This window comes from Heterodontus francisci, chromosome 2 (genome assembly GCF_036365525.1).
Source record: "Heterodontus francisci isolate sHetFra1 chromosome 2, sHetFra1.hap1, whole genome shotgun sequence".
Taxonomy (NCBI): Eukaryota; Metazoa; Chordata; class Chondrichthyes; order Heterodontiformes; family Heterodontidae; genus Heterodontus; species Heterodontus francisci.
In genome coordinates, this window is record NC_090372.1 from 133,396,141 (window position 1) to 133,414,919 (window position 18,779).

Genomic DNA, 18,779 nt, shown 5'->3' on the forward strand with positions numbered 1-18,779 from the left:
GATGCCGTGGGAAGGGGACGAGGTGTCGGGGGTAATGGAGGAGTGGACCAGGGTGTCGCGGAGGGAACGATCCTTTCGGAATGCTGACGGGAGGGGAGGGGTAGATGCGTTTGGTAGTGGCATCACGCTGGACGTGGCGGAAATGGTGGAGGATGATTCTTTGGATGTGGAGGCTGGTGGGGTGGAAAGTGAGGACAAGGGGAACCCTATTGCGATTCTGGGAAGGAGGGGAAGGGGTGAGAGTAGAGGTGCGGGAAATGGGCCGGACACGGTTGAGGGCCCTTTCAACCACCGTGGGAGGGAACAATCCTCAGTTGAGGAAAAAGGAAGACACATCAGATGCGCTGTCGTGCAAGGTTGCATCATCAGAGCAGATGCATCGGAGATGGAGAAACTGGGAGAATGGAATGGAGTCCTGACAGGAGGCAGGGTGTGAAGAAGTGTAGTCAAGGTAGAAGTGGGAGTCAGTGGGCTTATAACGAATATTAGTAGACAGCCTATTCCAGGAGATGGAGTCAGAGAAGTCAAGGAAGGGAAGGGAAATGTCAGAGATGGACCATGTAAAGGTGAGAGAAGGGTGGAAATTAGAAGCAAAGTAGATAAAGTTTTCCAGGTAGGGGCGGAAGCAGGAAACGGCACTGATACAGTCATCAATGTACCGGAAAAAGAGTTGGGGGAGGGGGCCTGAGTAGGACTGGAACAAGGAATGTTCGACATATCCCACAAAAAGACAGGCATAACTAGGACCCATGTGGGTACCCATAACAACACCTTTTACTTGAAGGAAGTGAGTGAAGTTGAAGGAGAAGCTGCATCTGCAGTATTTTGCTTTTATTATATGAATCTGATTAAGACCAGTTTTATCTGAATTACGCTTTTACTGGTGAATATGTTTTGCCCCACCAATGACAAGAACATAACTAGCTTCTCATTTAGTTGTAGTTCCATTGGCTAATTTAATTGTAATTTTCCTCAATATTATCTAATATTCTTCTCCATAAATATCCAAGGTCTAAACACCCCATGACATCTTGATCACACCAGCCCTAACCTACCAACATTTGCTACAATCTTTAATAACTTGTAGTCCTGAGGAAGGGTTTAAGGCCTGACACATCAACTGACTCCTGTTTTTTCACATTTCTAATATTTGCCAGTTCCGAAGAAGGTCACTGACCCGAAACGTTAACTCTTCTCTTTCCACAGATGCTGCCAGACCTATTATTTCCAGCATTTCTTGTGTTTATTTCAGATTTCCAGCATCCGCAGTATTTTGTTTTTATTTTCCTGTTTTTTCACAAATGTTTCTTGACCAACTGAGTGTTTCCAAGTTCATCTGTTTTTATATTCTTATTTTCAGCATCTACAGTATTTTGATTTCAGTTATAATACCTGAATATGTTTTCAGTGCCATATACTCTTCACATACAGTACCCTGGAATATTAAATTTTAATTTGTGAAGACATAAAAATTGACATTTAAGTTAATAAAATACACTACCCTCATTTCAACCACAAATAAAGTTTCGACAGAATGTGCAAGGAAAATTAAATCTTGTTTCTGTCCATCAACAGGCCTTGAGATTAAATTGCAGTTGATTAACACATTTCACAACACTGACAGCTGGTGGCTAAAAGAGACATTTCAGACCAACCCATTACTGAGTCTTTAAAATAGAAGATGCAGCATTTGAGGACTGAAATTTGATAGTCCCCAAAAACAGTTGCACCAAACTATACCTGTCTGCTGTTTTAAATGATTCAGCATCCAGCCAGCGCTAACTGCACTATTGACTGGCTGGCTACATGGGCAGGGCACCAATATTGTGACTGGCTAGCAACAGTTAGAGCTAGCCCGCATTGCTTAAAGTTAGTCTGATCCCCTTAAAGGGAAGATGCAATGCGTTTGGAGCAGGTTCTGGCAGTCATGCAGCAAATGAATCCACCTAAGAACATAAGAAATAGGAGCAGGAGTAGACCAATATGGTCCCTCGAGCCGACTTTGCCATTCAATATGATCATGGCTGATAGTCTGCCTTAAATCCATTTTCCTGCCCGTTCCCCATATCTCTTGATTCTCTGAGTGACCAAAAATCTGTCAAGCTCAGCCTTAAATATATTCAATTATGGACCATCCACAACTCTCTGGGGTAGAAAATTCCAACGCTTCACAACCCTTTGAGTGAAGAAATTTCTCCTCATCTCAGTCCTAAATCTTCGGCCCCTTATCCTGATACTGTGCTCCCATGTTCTAGATTCCCCAGCCTGGGAAAACAACCTCTCTGTGCCTACCCTGTAAATCCCCTTCAGAATCTTAAATAAAAGCAAAATATTGCGGATGCTGAAACTCTGAAATTAGAACAGAAAGTGCTGGAAACACTCAGCAGGTCTGTGTAGAGAGAAACAGAGTTAACATTTCAGGTCTGTGTCCCCAGCAGTGATCTTTGCGGCACTCACTAGTCGCAGCCTGCCAACTTGAAAATGCCCTGTTTATCCCTACTCTTTGCTCCCTGTTCATTAACCAATCCTCTATCCATGATAATATATTACCCCCATATCCATGAGTCCTTATCTTGTGAATAACCTTTTGTGTGGCACCTATTCGAATGTATTTTTGAAATCCAAGTATACTACAGCTACGGGTTCTCCTTTATCTATCCTACCAGTTACATCCTCAAAAAACTAATAAATTTGTCAAACACAATTTCCCTTTCATAAAACCATGTCGACTTTGTCTGATCATACCATGATTTTCTGAGTACATTGTTTAGACTTCCTTCGTAATAAATTCCATCATTTAGTTGTGAAGAGGTCATAAAAAGGCTACAAAGAGCTATAGATAGGTTAAGTGAGTGGGCAAAAGATCTGGCAAATGGAGTACAATGTTGGAAAATGTGAAATTGTCCATTTTGGCAGGAAGAATAAAAAAGAAGCATATTATCTAAATGGTGAGAAATTGCAGAGCTCTGAGTTGCACAGGGATCTGGGTGTCCTAGTGCATGAATCGCAAAAGGTTAGTATGGAAGTTCAGCACGTAATTAGGAAAGCTAATGGAATGTTATCGTTTATTGCAAGGGGAATGGAATACAAAAGTAGGGAGGTTATGCTTCAGTTATACAGGGCATTGGTGAGACCACATCTGGAGTACTGTGTACAGTATTGGTCTCCTTATTTAAGGAAGGATGTAAATGCATTGGAGGCAGTACAGAAAAGGTTTATTGACTAATACCTGGAATGGGCGGACTGTCTTACAAGGAAAGATTAGACAGGCTAGGCTTGTATCTGCTGGAATTTAAAAGAGTAAGAGGTGACTTGATTGAAACATATAAGATCCTGAGGGGTCTTGACAGACTGGATATGGAAAGGATGTTTCCCCTTGTGGGAGAATCTCAAACTAAGGTCACTATTTAAAAATAAGGGGTCCCCCATTTTAGACAGAGATGAGGAGATGTTTTTTCTCTCAGAAGGTCGTGAATCTTTGGAATTCTCTTCCTCAAAAGGCAGTGGAAGTAGAGTCTTTGAATATTTTTAAGGCAGAGGTAGATAGATTCTCGATAAGCAAGGTGGTGGAAGGTTATCGGAGGTAGGTGGAAATGTGGAGTAATCAGTTCAGCCATGAACTTGTTGAATAGTGGAGCAGGCTCAAGGGGTCAAGTGGCCTACTCCCGCTCCTAATTCGTATGTTCGACATACCTAGGCAAGCTTCCAGAGTGTCAGGTGGATGCCAGTGTCACAGTCGTACTGGAATAGCCTTGCGAGGAAGAGAGTTAGTTTGTTATGGCACAAGCAAACTCAGTTTGAGAAGAGGATAAAATATTCCAAAATACTTCAACCTAAAAAAATTTTCGTGCCCAATTTTCATCTGTTTTCTTCTCCATGTTGGACCCCCGGGTGCACACATGCATAAGCAATACATAAACTACAAAAAAAGCTGAGAGGTGCTTAATGGAGCTATTTACCAGTATAAACAACAGAGCCCCAATGAATCTGGATGACTGCTTTCAGAGACCTGGACTTTTTTATGATTCAAGGATTCAGCATAACTAAGTTTATTCTACTTTGAAATGAACTTTGGTTTGTGGGGTTTAAAGCAATTGCTGGTAGGAACTCTGCAGAAGCATGTATTAGTATTTACAACAGACAGGCATTCAGTTGTGGTTAGACATGTACCACCATAATCATCATTCTCCAACATCATCAATTCACCTTTCTGAAACAAAAGTAAACATGCCAGAAGCAGATGAACAGCACAAAACCAAAAATAAAATCACACTAGTTGCTTGGTGAACTCCACCTATTGGCCTCATTTAACTGTAACAGAAGGAAAGTTCATGAGGCATATTCCCTCTTTTTATTGAAGAAAATAATATTCATCTTCAATTCCCTTTATTATTTTGAAAACAAGTCCATTTTCTGCCAACTAGAATAATCTTTTAAGTAGTCTCTAGTCCTGTGAAGTCTTTCCAGGGATGCCAACTACAGGCAATATCTCCATAAATAACAAAGCAGTTCCATTTAAAACAGAAGGAAGTATGTACGTTAGGGGGGAATCTTTTTCAAAATGGCTCAAGAGCCATTCTGCATACCCTGACCATAAGAAACTGCACAAGCTTGGAAATTTGAGTGGCTCCAGGGCACTTTGAAATTGTACCTCCTTGACCCTCTTCCTTTTAGTAAGAAAACTGATAAAAAAAAATGGAAAAAATCTGTTAGGGTTTTTATTTTCTTATAACTCACTGCTTTTATACAACAGACTTGAGCATATCTGGATTAGCCATCCATCACAGATCTCACTGGACTGAGGTTTTGACTGAGTCAATAGGGAGGAACTGCTTCTGCTGGTTGGAGGGTCAATAATCAGAGCACACGGATTTATGGTAATTGGCAAAAGAATCAGGAGAGCGGAGGAGAATTTTTTTAATGCAGCAAGTTGTTATTATCTGGAATGCACTGCCTGAAAGTGTGGTGGAAGCAGATTCAGTGATAACTTTCAAAAGGGAATTGAATAAATCAATGCAGAGCAAAAAATTGCAGGGTTATGGGGAAAGAACAGACGATTGGGACAAATTGGATAACTCTTTTGTAAAGACAGCTTAGGCACAATGGGCCGAATGGCCTCCTTCTGCGTTGTAAAACTGTCCACTACTCCAGGTCATCCTGAAGACCAAAGATAACTCTTGGCTTCTTTTCTCCACTGCCAACCATCTCCTTAAACCTATCTCCCCTGACCCATTCACGCTTACCTGCAACAAATGCAAGAAGCTCATGGATGTGGTCACCAAAATTGAGACCATCTCTTCAGCTGTCTCTGCTGCTGTCCCCCTGCTCACCAAGCATGTCACACCAGGCTTCCATCTGTCCTAGCCCTTGTCCTGCATCTGAGTCTACTTAATCTCCTTTCTCTCTTCATCCCTTCTTCAAGTTCATCTTGCCCCTGAGACCCACTCACTTGTTTCCCTGCCCCTATTCCCACTAAACTGCTAATTCGCCCAAATTCTTATCCTGGCCCCCATGTTTCTTGACATTTTAAATGATTATCTCCCCTCAGATAATGTGCTCCTCCCTTTCAAAATCACCTCCTCAAGAACCCAACCTCCATGTGCCCCGTGCTCACAAACTACCACTCCATCTCCAATCTCCCTTTACTTTCCAAAGTCCTTGACTGTTTTGTTGCAGATGAAATCCATGTCCACCTTTTTGTTAACTCCACATTTGAGTCACTTAGGTTTCAGCCCCTGATACAATGCCAAGTAGTGTTAATAGAAGTCACAAATGACACCTTCTGTAACTGTGACCAAAGTTTTCTACAGCTATTGACAACATCTAGCACCCTATCCTCTTCCAAGGCCTCTCCTTCATTAGAGAGATAATTCCATTGTCCATCTCAGTACCACTACCCTCACTTGGATTCACTCTTACCAATCCGATCATATCCAGACCAGCTCCAACAGTAGCTTGTCATCCTATTCTATATCATTATCTCTGGAGTGCATTTACAAAGATCTATCCTTGGTGACAACATCTGAAGACATGGGATCAACTTCAATATGTATGCTGATGTGACCCCAATTGACCTCTCTACCACCTCTGTCAACTCCTCCACTAGCTCTGTACAATAACTGCTTGTCCAACATCCAGTCTTGCGAAGTCAATTGTTAATTTTAAGTCTGAGACTGATAGATTTCTGTGAACCAAAGGTATTAAGGGATATAGTGCAACAACAGATATATGGAGTTATGTCACAGATCATCCATGATCACACTGAATGGTGGGACAGACTCGAGGGACTAAATGGCCTATTTCTCTTAAGTTCCTAATTTCCACTCTGTATTTGGCCTCTGCTACAAACTCCGCACCCTCTTCACAGATTCCATTCCACTCCGCAGTTAGGTTGAACTAGACTGTTCACAACCTAGTCCATCCTGGGCCAAGCTTCTGACTATACTTCCTCTCTGTCACAAAAACTGCCTACTTCCCTCTCCTCTGCCAATCTGCTGTTGAAATTTTCATTCCTTCCTTTGGATCAATGTTCTACTGGCCAGATTCCCATCCTTCACCATTTATAAACTTCAACTCATCTAAAATTTTTCTACCCATATTCTGTCCTACTGATTCACCACTCCTGTCCTTGTCACATTCGTAAGAACATAAGAAATAGAGCTGGAGTTGACCATATGGTCCCTTGAACCTGCTCCGCCATTCAATATATTCATGGCTAATTGTCTAACTCAAATCCACTTATCTGCCTGCTCCCCATATCCATTGATTCCCTGAGAGATCAAGAATCTATCCTAGCCATGAATATAGTCAATGATGGAGCATCCCAAACCCTCTGGGGTAGAGTATTTCAAAGATTCGCAACCCTGTGAGTGAAGAAGTTTCTCTTCATCTCAGTCCTAAACGATCACCCCTTTATCCTGAGGCTGTAGTCCTATATTCTAACTTCCCCAGCCAGAGGAAACAACCTCGCAGTGTCTACCCTATCAAGCCCCTTTGGAATCTTGTATGTTTCAATAAGATCACCTCTCATTCTTCAAATCTTCAAAAAGTATAGGCCCAATTTACCCAGCCTCTCATCATAGCTCGGGGTCCCTCAAATTTAAGGTTCTCATCCTCAAGATTAAATCTCTTCATGGCTTTTCCCCATGTCATCTCTAACTTCTTCCAGCTATACAATTCCCACCTCACCAACTCTCCAGTCCCCAGACTCTGGTTTTTTGTGCATCCCCTCTTGTTTTGGCACCCCATTGGTGCCTGTGCAAATAGTAAAGGATGGGAAGCTGGCCATCTAAGCTCTAGGCAATGGAAAACCCTTCCCAGACCTTTTAGCCTTTCCATCTCCCTCTCCTCCTTTAAGACCCCTCTAAAATTCACTTTTGACCAAGCTTTTGGTCACTCTTCCTATTATCTACTTCTGTGGCTTGGTACTCATTCTTGTCTGATTATGTCACTGTAAAGTACCTTGGGATAAGTTTCTATGTTAAAGATGCATTATAAGTGGTCATGGTGATGGACTGGAAGTGGGGGGCTGGGGGTTTGAAGCTCAGCTCAGAATCAAAGGACTCCAAAATTGTTGGGCTCAGTCTGAGTAAGCAGTTGAGAAGAGGGCTGGGAGCAGTAACTAATTCCTAATTAAAATTGAACTAAAAATGTAATGAAAAATTAGCTAAGTTCTGGAATTCCCTCCCTAAACCTCTCAGCCTCTCAACTTCACTCCCCTCCTTTAAGATGCTCCTTAAAGCCTGCCTCATTGACCAAACATTTGCTCATCTGTACTGAACTAGTAATCCAGAGGCCCAGGCTAATGCCCAGGAGAGATACGGATTCAAATCACACCAGGTCAGCTAGTAGAATTTAAATTCAATTAATTAACAAAAAAATCTGGAATTGAAAGCTAGTCTCAGTAATGGTGCCATGAAACTATCATCGATTGTTAGAAATCCCATCTGGTTCACTAATGTCCTTTAGGGAAGGAAATCTGCTGTCCTTATCTGGTCTGGCCTACATGTGACTCCAGACCCAAAGCAATGTGCTTGACTCTTAACTGCCTTCTGAAATGTTCTGGCAAGCCACTCAATTGTCAAGGGCAATTAGGAATGGGCAACAAATGTTGGATTTGCCAGTGACGCCCACATCCCATGAAAGAATAAAACAAAAAATTGTCCCAATATCTCCTTCTGTCCTTCTGTGACTCTGAAGAAAGATGCAGCTTCTCCATGTGGAACCAAGGCAATACAGTGATAGTTAAAGTCAAGCATAGTGGGGGAAAAGGTAAATTTGATTATCATTGGTGTACATATAAATTTTGAACCTATGTTCATAGATCATTTCCTCAAAGGGAAACAAATAGGTGAGGAACAGGAGAGAGACAAGGATGCAGCCCACATGTCAGGTGACCATTCAGGCATGGGAGGGATGTCACTGAAGGAGGAGTACTTTTTTACATTCGTTCATGGGATGTGTGCGTCACTGGCAAGACCAGCATTTATTGGCCATCCCTATTTGTCTTCGAGAAGGTGGTGGTAAGTCATTTTCTTGAACCGCTGCAACTGAACGGATTACACTGTTCCTGGAAGGAATGGAATCATGATTAAATGATGCACTAAAGGGGAATGAAGGATAGAGTAAATCAAACATGTCAGGAGCTGTGGAGAGACTGGAAAAGATGAGAGAGAGTGTGCCACAGCACCAGTTAACACAGATATGGCTGATGAATTTGACCAAAACATCTTGATGCAAGATGGAAACCAGGCTGAAGGGATGTAAACAGAGTGTGGTGGGCATGGAATTGGACAATAATGGTGCATTTGAAGACCTTAGAAAGGAAGGGGAGAATAGATATGGGTAGTATTTTGACAGAAGGGAGGAGCTGAAGGTCAGGTTTAAATGAAGAGTACGAAAACAGCAGTTTTAACAGTGAGGTAAAGAATGCCCAAAAAAGGGAAAGGTTGACAAGCATTACTCGAAGGAGAAGTAACTGAATGGTCAGGGGTAGAGTGGGAAAAAATAGAGGAAACCAGTGGATTTCAAGAAACTGGAGTTGATGAGGGCTGGAAATGCAACTGATGTGGGGTGGATCAGGGAGGGGGTAGCTTTATAGAAGAAATCCATAAGCTGCTCAGACCTGCTGTCGCAAATAAGGTTGGTCGGACAGGGGAGCAAAAATAAAGGAGGCAGTTTTGAAGAAAATAAATTTGGGATTTCTCTTGCTCTCGGGTTGCATATCTAGGACAATTTGACCACAGAGACAGTCAATAATGCCTTTGCAGCTCCGTTTAAATGGATAAAATAATCACCAAATTACAGTAGCAATTATTGCGACTCCTTTTAACCTACCATTGACTTTACATTATTGACAATAATTCTCAGTGTGAATTGCTGTCATCATGTTATGGTTACGTCATACTTACCAGCATCTTTTTGTCTGAGAAATAGGAAAGAACAACAGCCTCATGGATCCATTGTAGAACAAAATGGACAATATTGACAATAGGTCAAACAGCTGAAGAATATTTTACTGACACACAGAGTGAGAGATGAAAAAATTCTTGCTTACCTTTGTTTTCTTTTTGCCAATTTTGAAGAAGCCCAATAGCCCTTTCTCTTCCTTTTCATTCATGCCAGTGATAGTTAAAGCACTTTGACTCAACTCTGTAAAAATAAACCTCAATTAAATTAAATTCATCATCTGCTTCAGTTAAAATACATGTCTCCATAGAGTAAGGTTTCCAACTGTCCAGAAGTTTAATGTACCATCTATTATACTTACATATGTTAGTAATATTTTGCATTCAATCGCCACATATTGCACAAAAGCTTTTGAATCTGCACACATGACTTTTGTTAATTTGAAATGACCTCTTATGTGAATTGTGAAACAGCCATAAGTATATGCTTTGTCCTTTTGGTTCCCTTTTTTATGTTAACATTTTCTTCCATTTAAGCACTTCTCATGTTCAAATCTTTACAAAGGAAAAATCGAACATTCTGATTGTGGGTGTTGTTAACTTCCTTCAGATTGATAAAACAAGCAATCTTAATTTTCTTCACTCCCTCCATGGGGACAAAATATAAGGCCTTCTATGTAATATACAGACTCACAACCCAGCCAAGAATTGAAAAGACCCCAGCTAACTGAGATGGGCAGATCCAGTGATCGGCAACCCTGGGAGATAGGAATGCATGACCAGGCTCCTGTACATTATAAGTTGAATTCCCAGTAATGGGCACCATTCCCGTCCATCACATGGCAGACAGTCATTTTGCATATTGGAGATGTGGGCTCCCCCCTCTCAATCAGGTGATGGGGACGGGATGAGAGTTGCTGATTACAGCGTCAGATAACTCACAGGTGCTGATGCCATATTTAAAAGGCTGCAAGCTCTGCATTCACTGCTGCCTTAGATTCATCAGCAGCTTGGAGGAGCTTTAAACTTATCATGACTGGTTCCTGGACACCCCCCACACACACCCCCAGGGATGGCAGAAAATGATGGCTAAGGTAAGACAAAGGGTGGCCCACAGTTCAGTGATGCTTCCCTGCAGATTCTGCTCCAGGCTGCCAGGGAAAGGCAGGAGGTTCTCTTCCCCAGCAAAGGCACAATAAGGTCCTTCCCCCTGACCAAACAAGCCTGGGTGGAGATCGCAGAGGAGGTCAGCAGCTGTGGGGTTACCCAGCGCAACTGGGTCCAGTGCAGGAAGAGGGCCAATGACCTCCTGCGTTAGGCCAAGGTGAGTGCTCCATACCACTTGTCTTTTTGGAGATTGCATTTGACTATGCGGGAGGATGTGCGACATGCAGAGGGTGGCACTATTAAGCGATGGCAGAGGGGTGAGGTTAGGACCTCATCCTGACAGATGCATGGCTGCATCTCGGCAACAGGAAAATGTCCTTCATGGCTGACCCTCATTAACTCCCCTTACAGCGTGTGTCAACATGAGAGATATCAGATCCCCCAGCGGGGCACGAGGGTCTGACACTAGCAGAAATGTCATGCTGATCTCTCTGCCAATCTCTACTATCTCCATCCTTCCTCTTGCAGGACAAGAGGGCCCACAATAGGAAGGAGACAGCCCGGACTGGCAGTGGAGTTCCTGACCTGCATCTTCTCATCGCTGCCGAGGAGGTGGCCATGGACTTGGCGGTGACCCAGGGCGGTCGTGCAATTTCAGACAGGGAGACTGGAGTCCCTGCACAAGAAAGTGAGGATTGGTCTCCATCGACATACTCTTTAATGATGGTGAACCACATCCCGTATGGGTGACATGATAAAGCTCTGCACAGCCTAACCCACACATGTTGTGTTCTCTCATGCAGGTCAGCGTAAGCAGGAGACCACAGCCACAGTGGGACAATCATCCACCTCCGACACAGCAGTGGCAAGGCGAGAGAAGGAACATAAGTCCGGAGAGTTCTCCCACTCCACGTCCTTCTCTGGTGAGCAGGGAGGCTCAAGTGAGCCTTCAAAGGGAGGAGGAGAGGCTGCCCTCCATATTTAGGGGCTCCCCTCAGAGTGCTCAGAGTGAGGACACCAACTTCCCAGCCCCTCAGCCAGTGAATCCAGCTCCAGCAGCTACGATGCCTGAGGAGAGACCTGCATCAGTGCAGGAAACACAGGCAGCCAGAGGACATCTGCTAAAGTCATCACAGGCCAAGGGGAAGCCTGATAAGCTGCCTATCTCCAGCCCAGCTGCTGTCACAGGGATCACATCGCTTAGAAGCAAACATTTTAAGAAAACCACCTAGTCACACTTTGGGATTCACAGGTGTAGATAATATGTAATGTCATCAATTAAAAGTTCCTTTTTGCAAATCATTAGCCTTCATTGTCTGAACGCCATGTTCAATTTTGCCTGAATTGTGAGCTGCTGATTTCCCCCTTCCCCCTTAGTGCAATGCTAATGAGACCATACCCTTCATTAACATATGTTCTCCCATGGACATTAATTGGACACTAATGCACACTACAATTGGTCATAAGTCAGAGAACACAAATGGAAAGGAGGCAATAGAATTCGTGCCTGAAGGTGAGTCTTTATTGCTTTCTCAGTGAGTGGACTTCAGGCTGGTTGGAAATGGGTAATTATGAGGTTGACTCTTGCCGCCTTTGTGTGTCGCTTAACCTGTCTGGCCTCCAGCAACATGTCTTCAACATCCATTGCTCCTTTCCCTCCTCTGCATCCTCCTCATTGGTGGATGAGTGCTGCTCAGGCATCTCATCATCATGTAAGGCCTCCCCCTTCTGCAACACTAAATTGTGCAGAGCACAGAAGACCATCACGACATGCAAGATCCTCGCGGGGGCATACTGCAGGGCTCCACCAGGAATCTCAACTTCAGCAGCCCAATGACCTGCTCGATGGTCGCTCGAGTGGAGCCGTGGTGTATGAAGCCAAATCTTAAATGGAAATCCCTTTACCCGAGAATCTAACCCTGAAGGTGAGCCAGGGGTCTGAAAACCTGTGGCACCTGAGACTGTCCAAGTATAGGCATCGTGGCTGCTTCCCGGGAAGCGGGCACACACTGCAGGAAATGCTTTCGGTGGACGCAGACCAGTTGAATGTTGATTAAATGGAGGCCCTTCCTGTTGATGAAGGCGGCTGGCAGGTCCGTGGGAGACTTGATGACCACATGCATGCAATCTATCACACCTTGTATCTGGGGGAATCCAGCGATGGCCCCAAACCCGATGGCCCTATCGGACTGATTGTTAGGGTTGATCCGTTACCTCACATAGTGAAGTACCTCTTGAACAGGGCGGTTGGTCACCTCTTTGATGCAGCAAAGGGCTGCTGCCTGGGAGACTTCACACATATCCCTGGTGGATCCCTGGAAAGATCCAGGAGTGTAGAAGTTTAGTGCTACTGTGATCTTCAGGGCCACTGGCATGGGCCGACCTTCGAATTTCATAGGTCGTAACTCATCCTGAAGCAGGGCGCATTGGCTGGTGATGGCCTGCCTGGAGAGCCATAGTTTTTGTTCGCAATGGTGTTCAGACATATGGAGGTAGCTGATCGGAGTCTGGTGCACTCTCTGGAGAATGTTGGCCCTTCTTGGCATGGCTGGCTGCTGCTGCTCTTGTCGTGGAGCTTCATGGATAGGTGCAGCTGCCTCATGGCCCTCCTTCGATTGGAGGCGCCACATCACGACACGGGGGTCCAATAATAGTGTATGAGACCCATGCCTGTAGTCCAGATCGCTGTCGCTGCAGAGACAACCCTGCCTTTACAACTGAGCTCTTGACAATTCTCTCGGCAGAGCCCCTGATGGAGCTCAGAGTCCAACCTTGTTGATGGCCCACTCTTTGTTCCAGAAGTGTGACCAAACAGCCAAGTCACACCACTGTTTATTAACCCAATGCAGCGACCCACCCTCTCCCCACCCAAAATCACACTGAACCCTTGCAGAACCCCTGAGACCCCGAACCCCCTTGCAGAGCCCCCGAAAACTCTTGCAGAGCCCACAGCAACACAGTCCGACATTGGCCTCCGAACCCCTCCCCCCCCGCAAAGTAGCAATGTTCAGGATTGCTTCCCCATCGTGGAAATATGGCCTCTCCTCTCGGTGCTGCATCGTTTTAACAGACGTGAACCCAAACGCACATGAGTGTCGCCCACTGTTCACACAATCGAGAGCCTATAATTTGTTGCAGTTGTCATCATTCCATCTACGAAAGATGATGGACTAGTAGCAAACAATCTGTTTAGGTGGGGTGTCTTCTCTGGTTGCACCTTTGTTGATGGCTGTGAAGGCCAATCCTTGAGAGGCAGTTCTGCCACAAGTGCCACACGTGACGCTTTGAGTTGTTGTTTTTGATGTCGGTGCCTGTTGCCAAGCTGCTGTTGCAACTGGTTGTCGTGGTAATGCAAACCATCGCCATTTCCCTCTTTCGCCAGCTAGTGACTCCCAGGTACAACAGTCGACATTTAGAGCCTTTATGTCACACTTGCAAGCATCCTTGAAGTGGAGCTTTGCATACCCCACTAGTTGTCTGGCCCCGGCTACCTCACCATACAGAGGGTCGTTGGGTATGCGGCCATCTTCCATCATGCGGACATGTCTGATCCACCAAAGCCACCTCTGTTTGATTAGTGCCAACACACTTGGGAGCTCTGCCTTTGAGAAGACTGCCACATATGTGATTTTGGCCAGCCAGGATATACCCATAATACGCCATAGATAGCGAAGATGGAAATTATTGAGCTTCGTTTCTTGGTAGTTGTCAGCCTATCATTAACTTGCAATTGAATATATTTAAATGCATTTAAAAGATCAGTTCAGCAATTTAAAATAACTCCCCATTGCGACAGGGTGTCAATGCCGCCGTGGTGCTTTCTCACTGCTGACAAAATCTGGAACTGCCTCCGATGCAATTCTCCGTCCCCCCCAAGCAACCATACCCCACATTAAACAGCCACATTAAATTCTGTCCTATTAGTTTTTAATATAATGAACCCCACATTTACTGCCAATTTAATTTAGTTTAACACTGAAAACTTTTGATATGCATGTCTGAGTCAGTTAATTAAATTCTAAGCTAATTTTTACTGTGTGGCTAAAAAGCATTTGGTAGCACAGATATTAGGTAGAAATAAAACCAGGACTTAAAAGTACTATAAAGGAACCCACAAATAACCAATACATAATGGAGAATAGTGGAGGAACTAGCAAGTTAAAAAAATATATTCTGGCAGGAATTTTACATTGTGGTACCAACCGGCTAAAATGTTAGGGGCGAGCCTGCCTCCACCAGGCCTGGAAGCCCAGGCCTTCAATTGACCTCTGTGGTGACTTATACGCCTCTGATGTAGAAGACCCGCCTCCAAAAGCTGCCAACCAATCAGAGGACTGGCAGTTCTTCAATCCCAGCAGTGCCACTGGGAACAGTGGCCACTTCTGGGACTGCAGCTAGCCAGGAGCAGCAACAATGGAGGAGGCCCCGGAAAAGGTAAGTAGGGATCAGGCCTCGCTGAGGACAATCGACGAGGCCCGGTGAGGCGGGGGAGGGGGAGAGTTGATCACGAGGACAGTGGAGGGGTGGCATGTGTCACTGGGAGTGTCCTCCATGGGGCACAGGGTGTCCGATCAGGAGGGTCCCCCAACCCGCAAGGAGGCTGCCAGGTATTACTGGGCAGCCTCATCAAGTGCTGAAATGAGGAGGCCCTTAAGTGGCAATTAATTTACAGAACAGGATTCATACCGGTGGATCCTATGCACTCAGTGTTCATTAAGCTCCCAAAGAAACCAAAAGCCCTACAGTGTTCAGAACACAGGACAATAAGCCTCATAAGCCATGTGCTGAAAATGATTTTAACAATCAGTTTGGAAAGAAATGACCAGTCTATGGAAGCATGGCAGTCAGGATTCAGACCAAAGTAAGGAACAAGAAAGGGCATCTTTAACTTGAGAGTAATGATCGAAAGATATCTGGAAGTACAAAACCCTGCGTATGTGTGCTTCATAGAGAAGGCATCTAATAGAGTCTACAATCAGAAAATAATGGAGTACTTAAACAAACTAGAAATTGACAAAAACGATAAAAGGATAATTCGGAATCGATATTGGAAGCAATCAGCAGTGATGAGACTTGATAGCAGTTTGTCAGACAGTTTCCCAATCAAGAGGAGTACGTCAGGGATGTGTTGTCCCCAAAACTGTTCAACCTGTACATGGAAGCTATCTTCAGAGACACAAAACATCTACCAGGTTGCAATATTGGTGCGTTGAACATTAACATCTTGAGATACGCAGATGTCTCTGCACTGATTATAGAGTCAGAAGAGGCCCTACAGGAAACTGTTCACAAAGTGAATGCAAGGAGTGTGGAATATGGATTAAGAATGAATGTGAAGAAAACCAAGACAATGGTGATAAGCAGAGACCTATCCCTGGAAGTGAAAATTTAAGTAAATGGACAAGTCCTGGAACAAGTGAAAAGGTTTACATACATAGATGATGGGGGATCTGATTGTGAGATCCGAAGGAGAATTGAGATAGCCAAGTCAGAATGAAGGAATTGTTAATATCAAAGAAACTGAACCTGAATCTTATGAAAAAATGCTGAAGTGCTATATTTTGTCATCTATATTACATGCTTCGGAAACATAGACAACAAACAAAGACACTATTGATCAGCTGAATGCATTCAAGATGTGGACATATTGGAGGATGCTCCGCATATCTTACACAGACTGGAGATCTAATGAGGAAATAGCTGGAAAAAGAGAAAATCAGTGCATAACATCAAAGAGAGAAAGATACAATACTTCGGGGTCACATCATTAGAGCAGAAGGTAGACAAAGACAATTATTCGAAGGGAAGATCGATGGAAAACCTAGGAGAGAGAACCAGAGAAGAAAGTGGATGACAGACATAATGGACTGGATGCAGCTGACCTATGCAGAATGTATAAGGACAGCACAAGACTGACAGAGGTGGAGATCCATGGTAATCAACCTTCTGGGAAGATGATGACACCAACAAACTAACAAATAAGGGCCTCATTGACCCAGGGCAGGCAGGCCATTTGCCACCTTCCCCGCCACTGGTAAAATAGCAGCAGGTCAGGTAGGCAATGGGAACACCACCTCCCTGACCGCCGCACCCCCCCCACCATTTCCCAGACCGCTCCCGATGGGGGGGGGGGGGGGTACCTAAAATTCTGGTCTTTCTGTACTTGCCCCGATTTCAGGTATATTGGGCACTGACACTCAGAAGAATCAAGTCCATCATAGGACTCAATCAAATATAACTCACTCCACTGCGAACTTGGTCTCTCTATCGAATGTCCACTTGACCCTAGGAAGGGCCAAATATTCTGCTTCTTGTATTTTGGCAAATTGCGCAGTATTCTGATGATGTGAAGCTGATGGCAGTGGTATGGGTTGTATGTGGGGCGTGTGCAGAGGTGCTGCCCTTGTCCTTCTAGTTGATAGCGGTTGCGGGTTTGGAAGTGCTGTCTAAAGAGCCCTGGTGCGTTGCTGCAGTGCATCTTGTAGATGGTACGCACTGCTGCCACTGTGAATCGGTGGTGGAGGCCCCCTCTTCATCTCCTTTCAAGGCTAAAAGCCCAAGCTGCTCCAGTCTTTCCTTTAACACTCTGCAGACGTCAGTGATTAACCTCTTGGCTCACCATTACTTCCAAGCTCTGAAGATTTCTCTTGTGCCTCAGTGAACATAAATGGAAGCAGTATTTAAGTTGCAAACTGACAAGGGCACTGGACTGTTTCAACATAATATTCTCTCACATGTACACACTGTTCTGGCTGTACAGTTCAGTATTCCATTTCGTCACGCTCAGAAGGAACCATGATGAAATAAACAATGAATTGGAGGAATTATGACAACTGTTAAACTGAACCATAAGAAAATTGGCACATCCGTATCTCAGTCAAAATGGAGTACAGGTCAGGTGACTCCTCCTGTACAGGCAATAAATAAGCCTGTCTGTAAAGACGAATTAACTGCATCTGAATTAGCTCTGGGGAAAACCCATTGAAACGGAAAGAAGCACATTACATATTAATGACTCCTATCTACAGGAATGGGAATAACAAAGGTTCTGTAGACAGACTGACACCACAACCCAAACCCAGATGAATGGGTGTGAAGTAGCACCATTGTAACAGAATGGTCCCCGTTCAGATGCTAAGAAAGCAATGGTTTCCATATCCTGGACCATGGGAGAGGGCCCTGTGTCACCTGCCAGACCCAAATGTGATGGATTTTTACCTTCAAAAGATAGCCTTCTGGAGTGAGAGGGGAGATCAAGAAAAGACCACAGAAAGCCAGTTCCAGCCAAAGGCTGTAAGATCAGTCCAGCACAAGGAAGAAGCACTGCTGCTGATACTATACTTCAACTTGCTGCAGCAGAGAACTTAAAAAATGACCACCATCTCCAGTCTGATGTTCTACCTACCAGAAATCTGCACCTCAGGAAGTTCATGCACAGTGGCAGCAGTGGATACCATCTAAAAGATGCACTGCAGCATCTCACCAAGGATCCTTAGACAGTACTTCCAAACCCGCGACCTCTACAAACTAGAAGGACAACGGCAGAAAATGCATGGGAACACCACCACCTACAAGTTCCCCTCCAAGTCACACACCATCCTGACTTGGAACTATATCGCCGTTCCTTCACTGTCGCTGGGTCAAATCTGGAACTCCCTTTCTAACAGCACTGTGGGTTTACCTACCTCACATGGACTGCAGCAGTTCAAGAAGGCAGCTACCACCACCTTCTCAAGGGCATTAGGGATGGGCAATAAATGCTGGCCTAGACAGCAATGCCCACATCCGATGAATGAATAAAAAAAAACTACAAACATCCAGGCCTGCATCTTTGAAAAGACTTTTCTCCCAAGAAGATTCAACAGGTTTCTGTGAACCACAAACTCTTACAACACTTTGGATTTTAATTGCATCCTACCCCTTTTTCTCTCTATCTATTCTTGTGTATGCGTGTGTATGAATGTGTGAGTGGGTTAAGGTTGCGAACAATTTGAGTTTTTGCTGTTTAAATAAAAATTTAACCTTCCTTTTTTTAAACCCAAGAGAACACCTGTCATTTGACTGTTTATTTGACCCTAAAGAACTCAGTTTTTAATAAAACACTGTTGTGGTTAGTTGAAAAGTGGAAGTTACCCACACCACTTACCAGCTGTCCGTAATAATTTGTTTAGTTCATTGTTGCTGCACAGTGAACTGCTAACATGCCAAGCTTTCCTTTAACCTCATCCCTGGTAATTTCAACACTATTCACATAAAGTATGTGTG

The 18,779-nt window shown here is 44.3% G+C and overlaps 1 protein-coding gene across 8 annotated transcripts in view; it reads right to left on the bottom strand.

Moving 5' to 3' along the window:
- cobl (cordon-bleu WH2 repeat protein) overlaps positions 1-18,779 on the bottom strand; it is a 559,613-nt gene that overhangs the window by 264,345 nt on the left and 276,489 nt on the right. For all 8 annotated transcript variants that reach the window (XM_068011045.1, XM_068011049.1, XM_068011098.1 and 5 more), the window contains one exon: positions 9,557-9,651. In XM_068011045.1, coding sequence (XP_067867146.1) covers positions 9,557-9,651 — 95 coding nt within the window. The remainder of the gene's footprint in view (positions 1-9,556; positions 9,652-18,779) is intronic.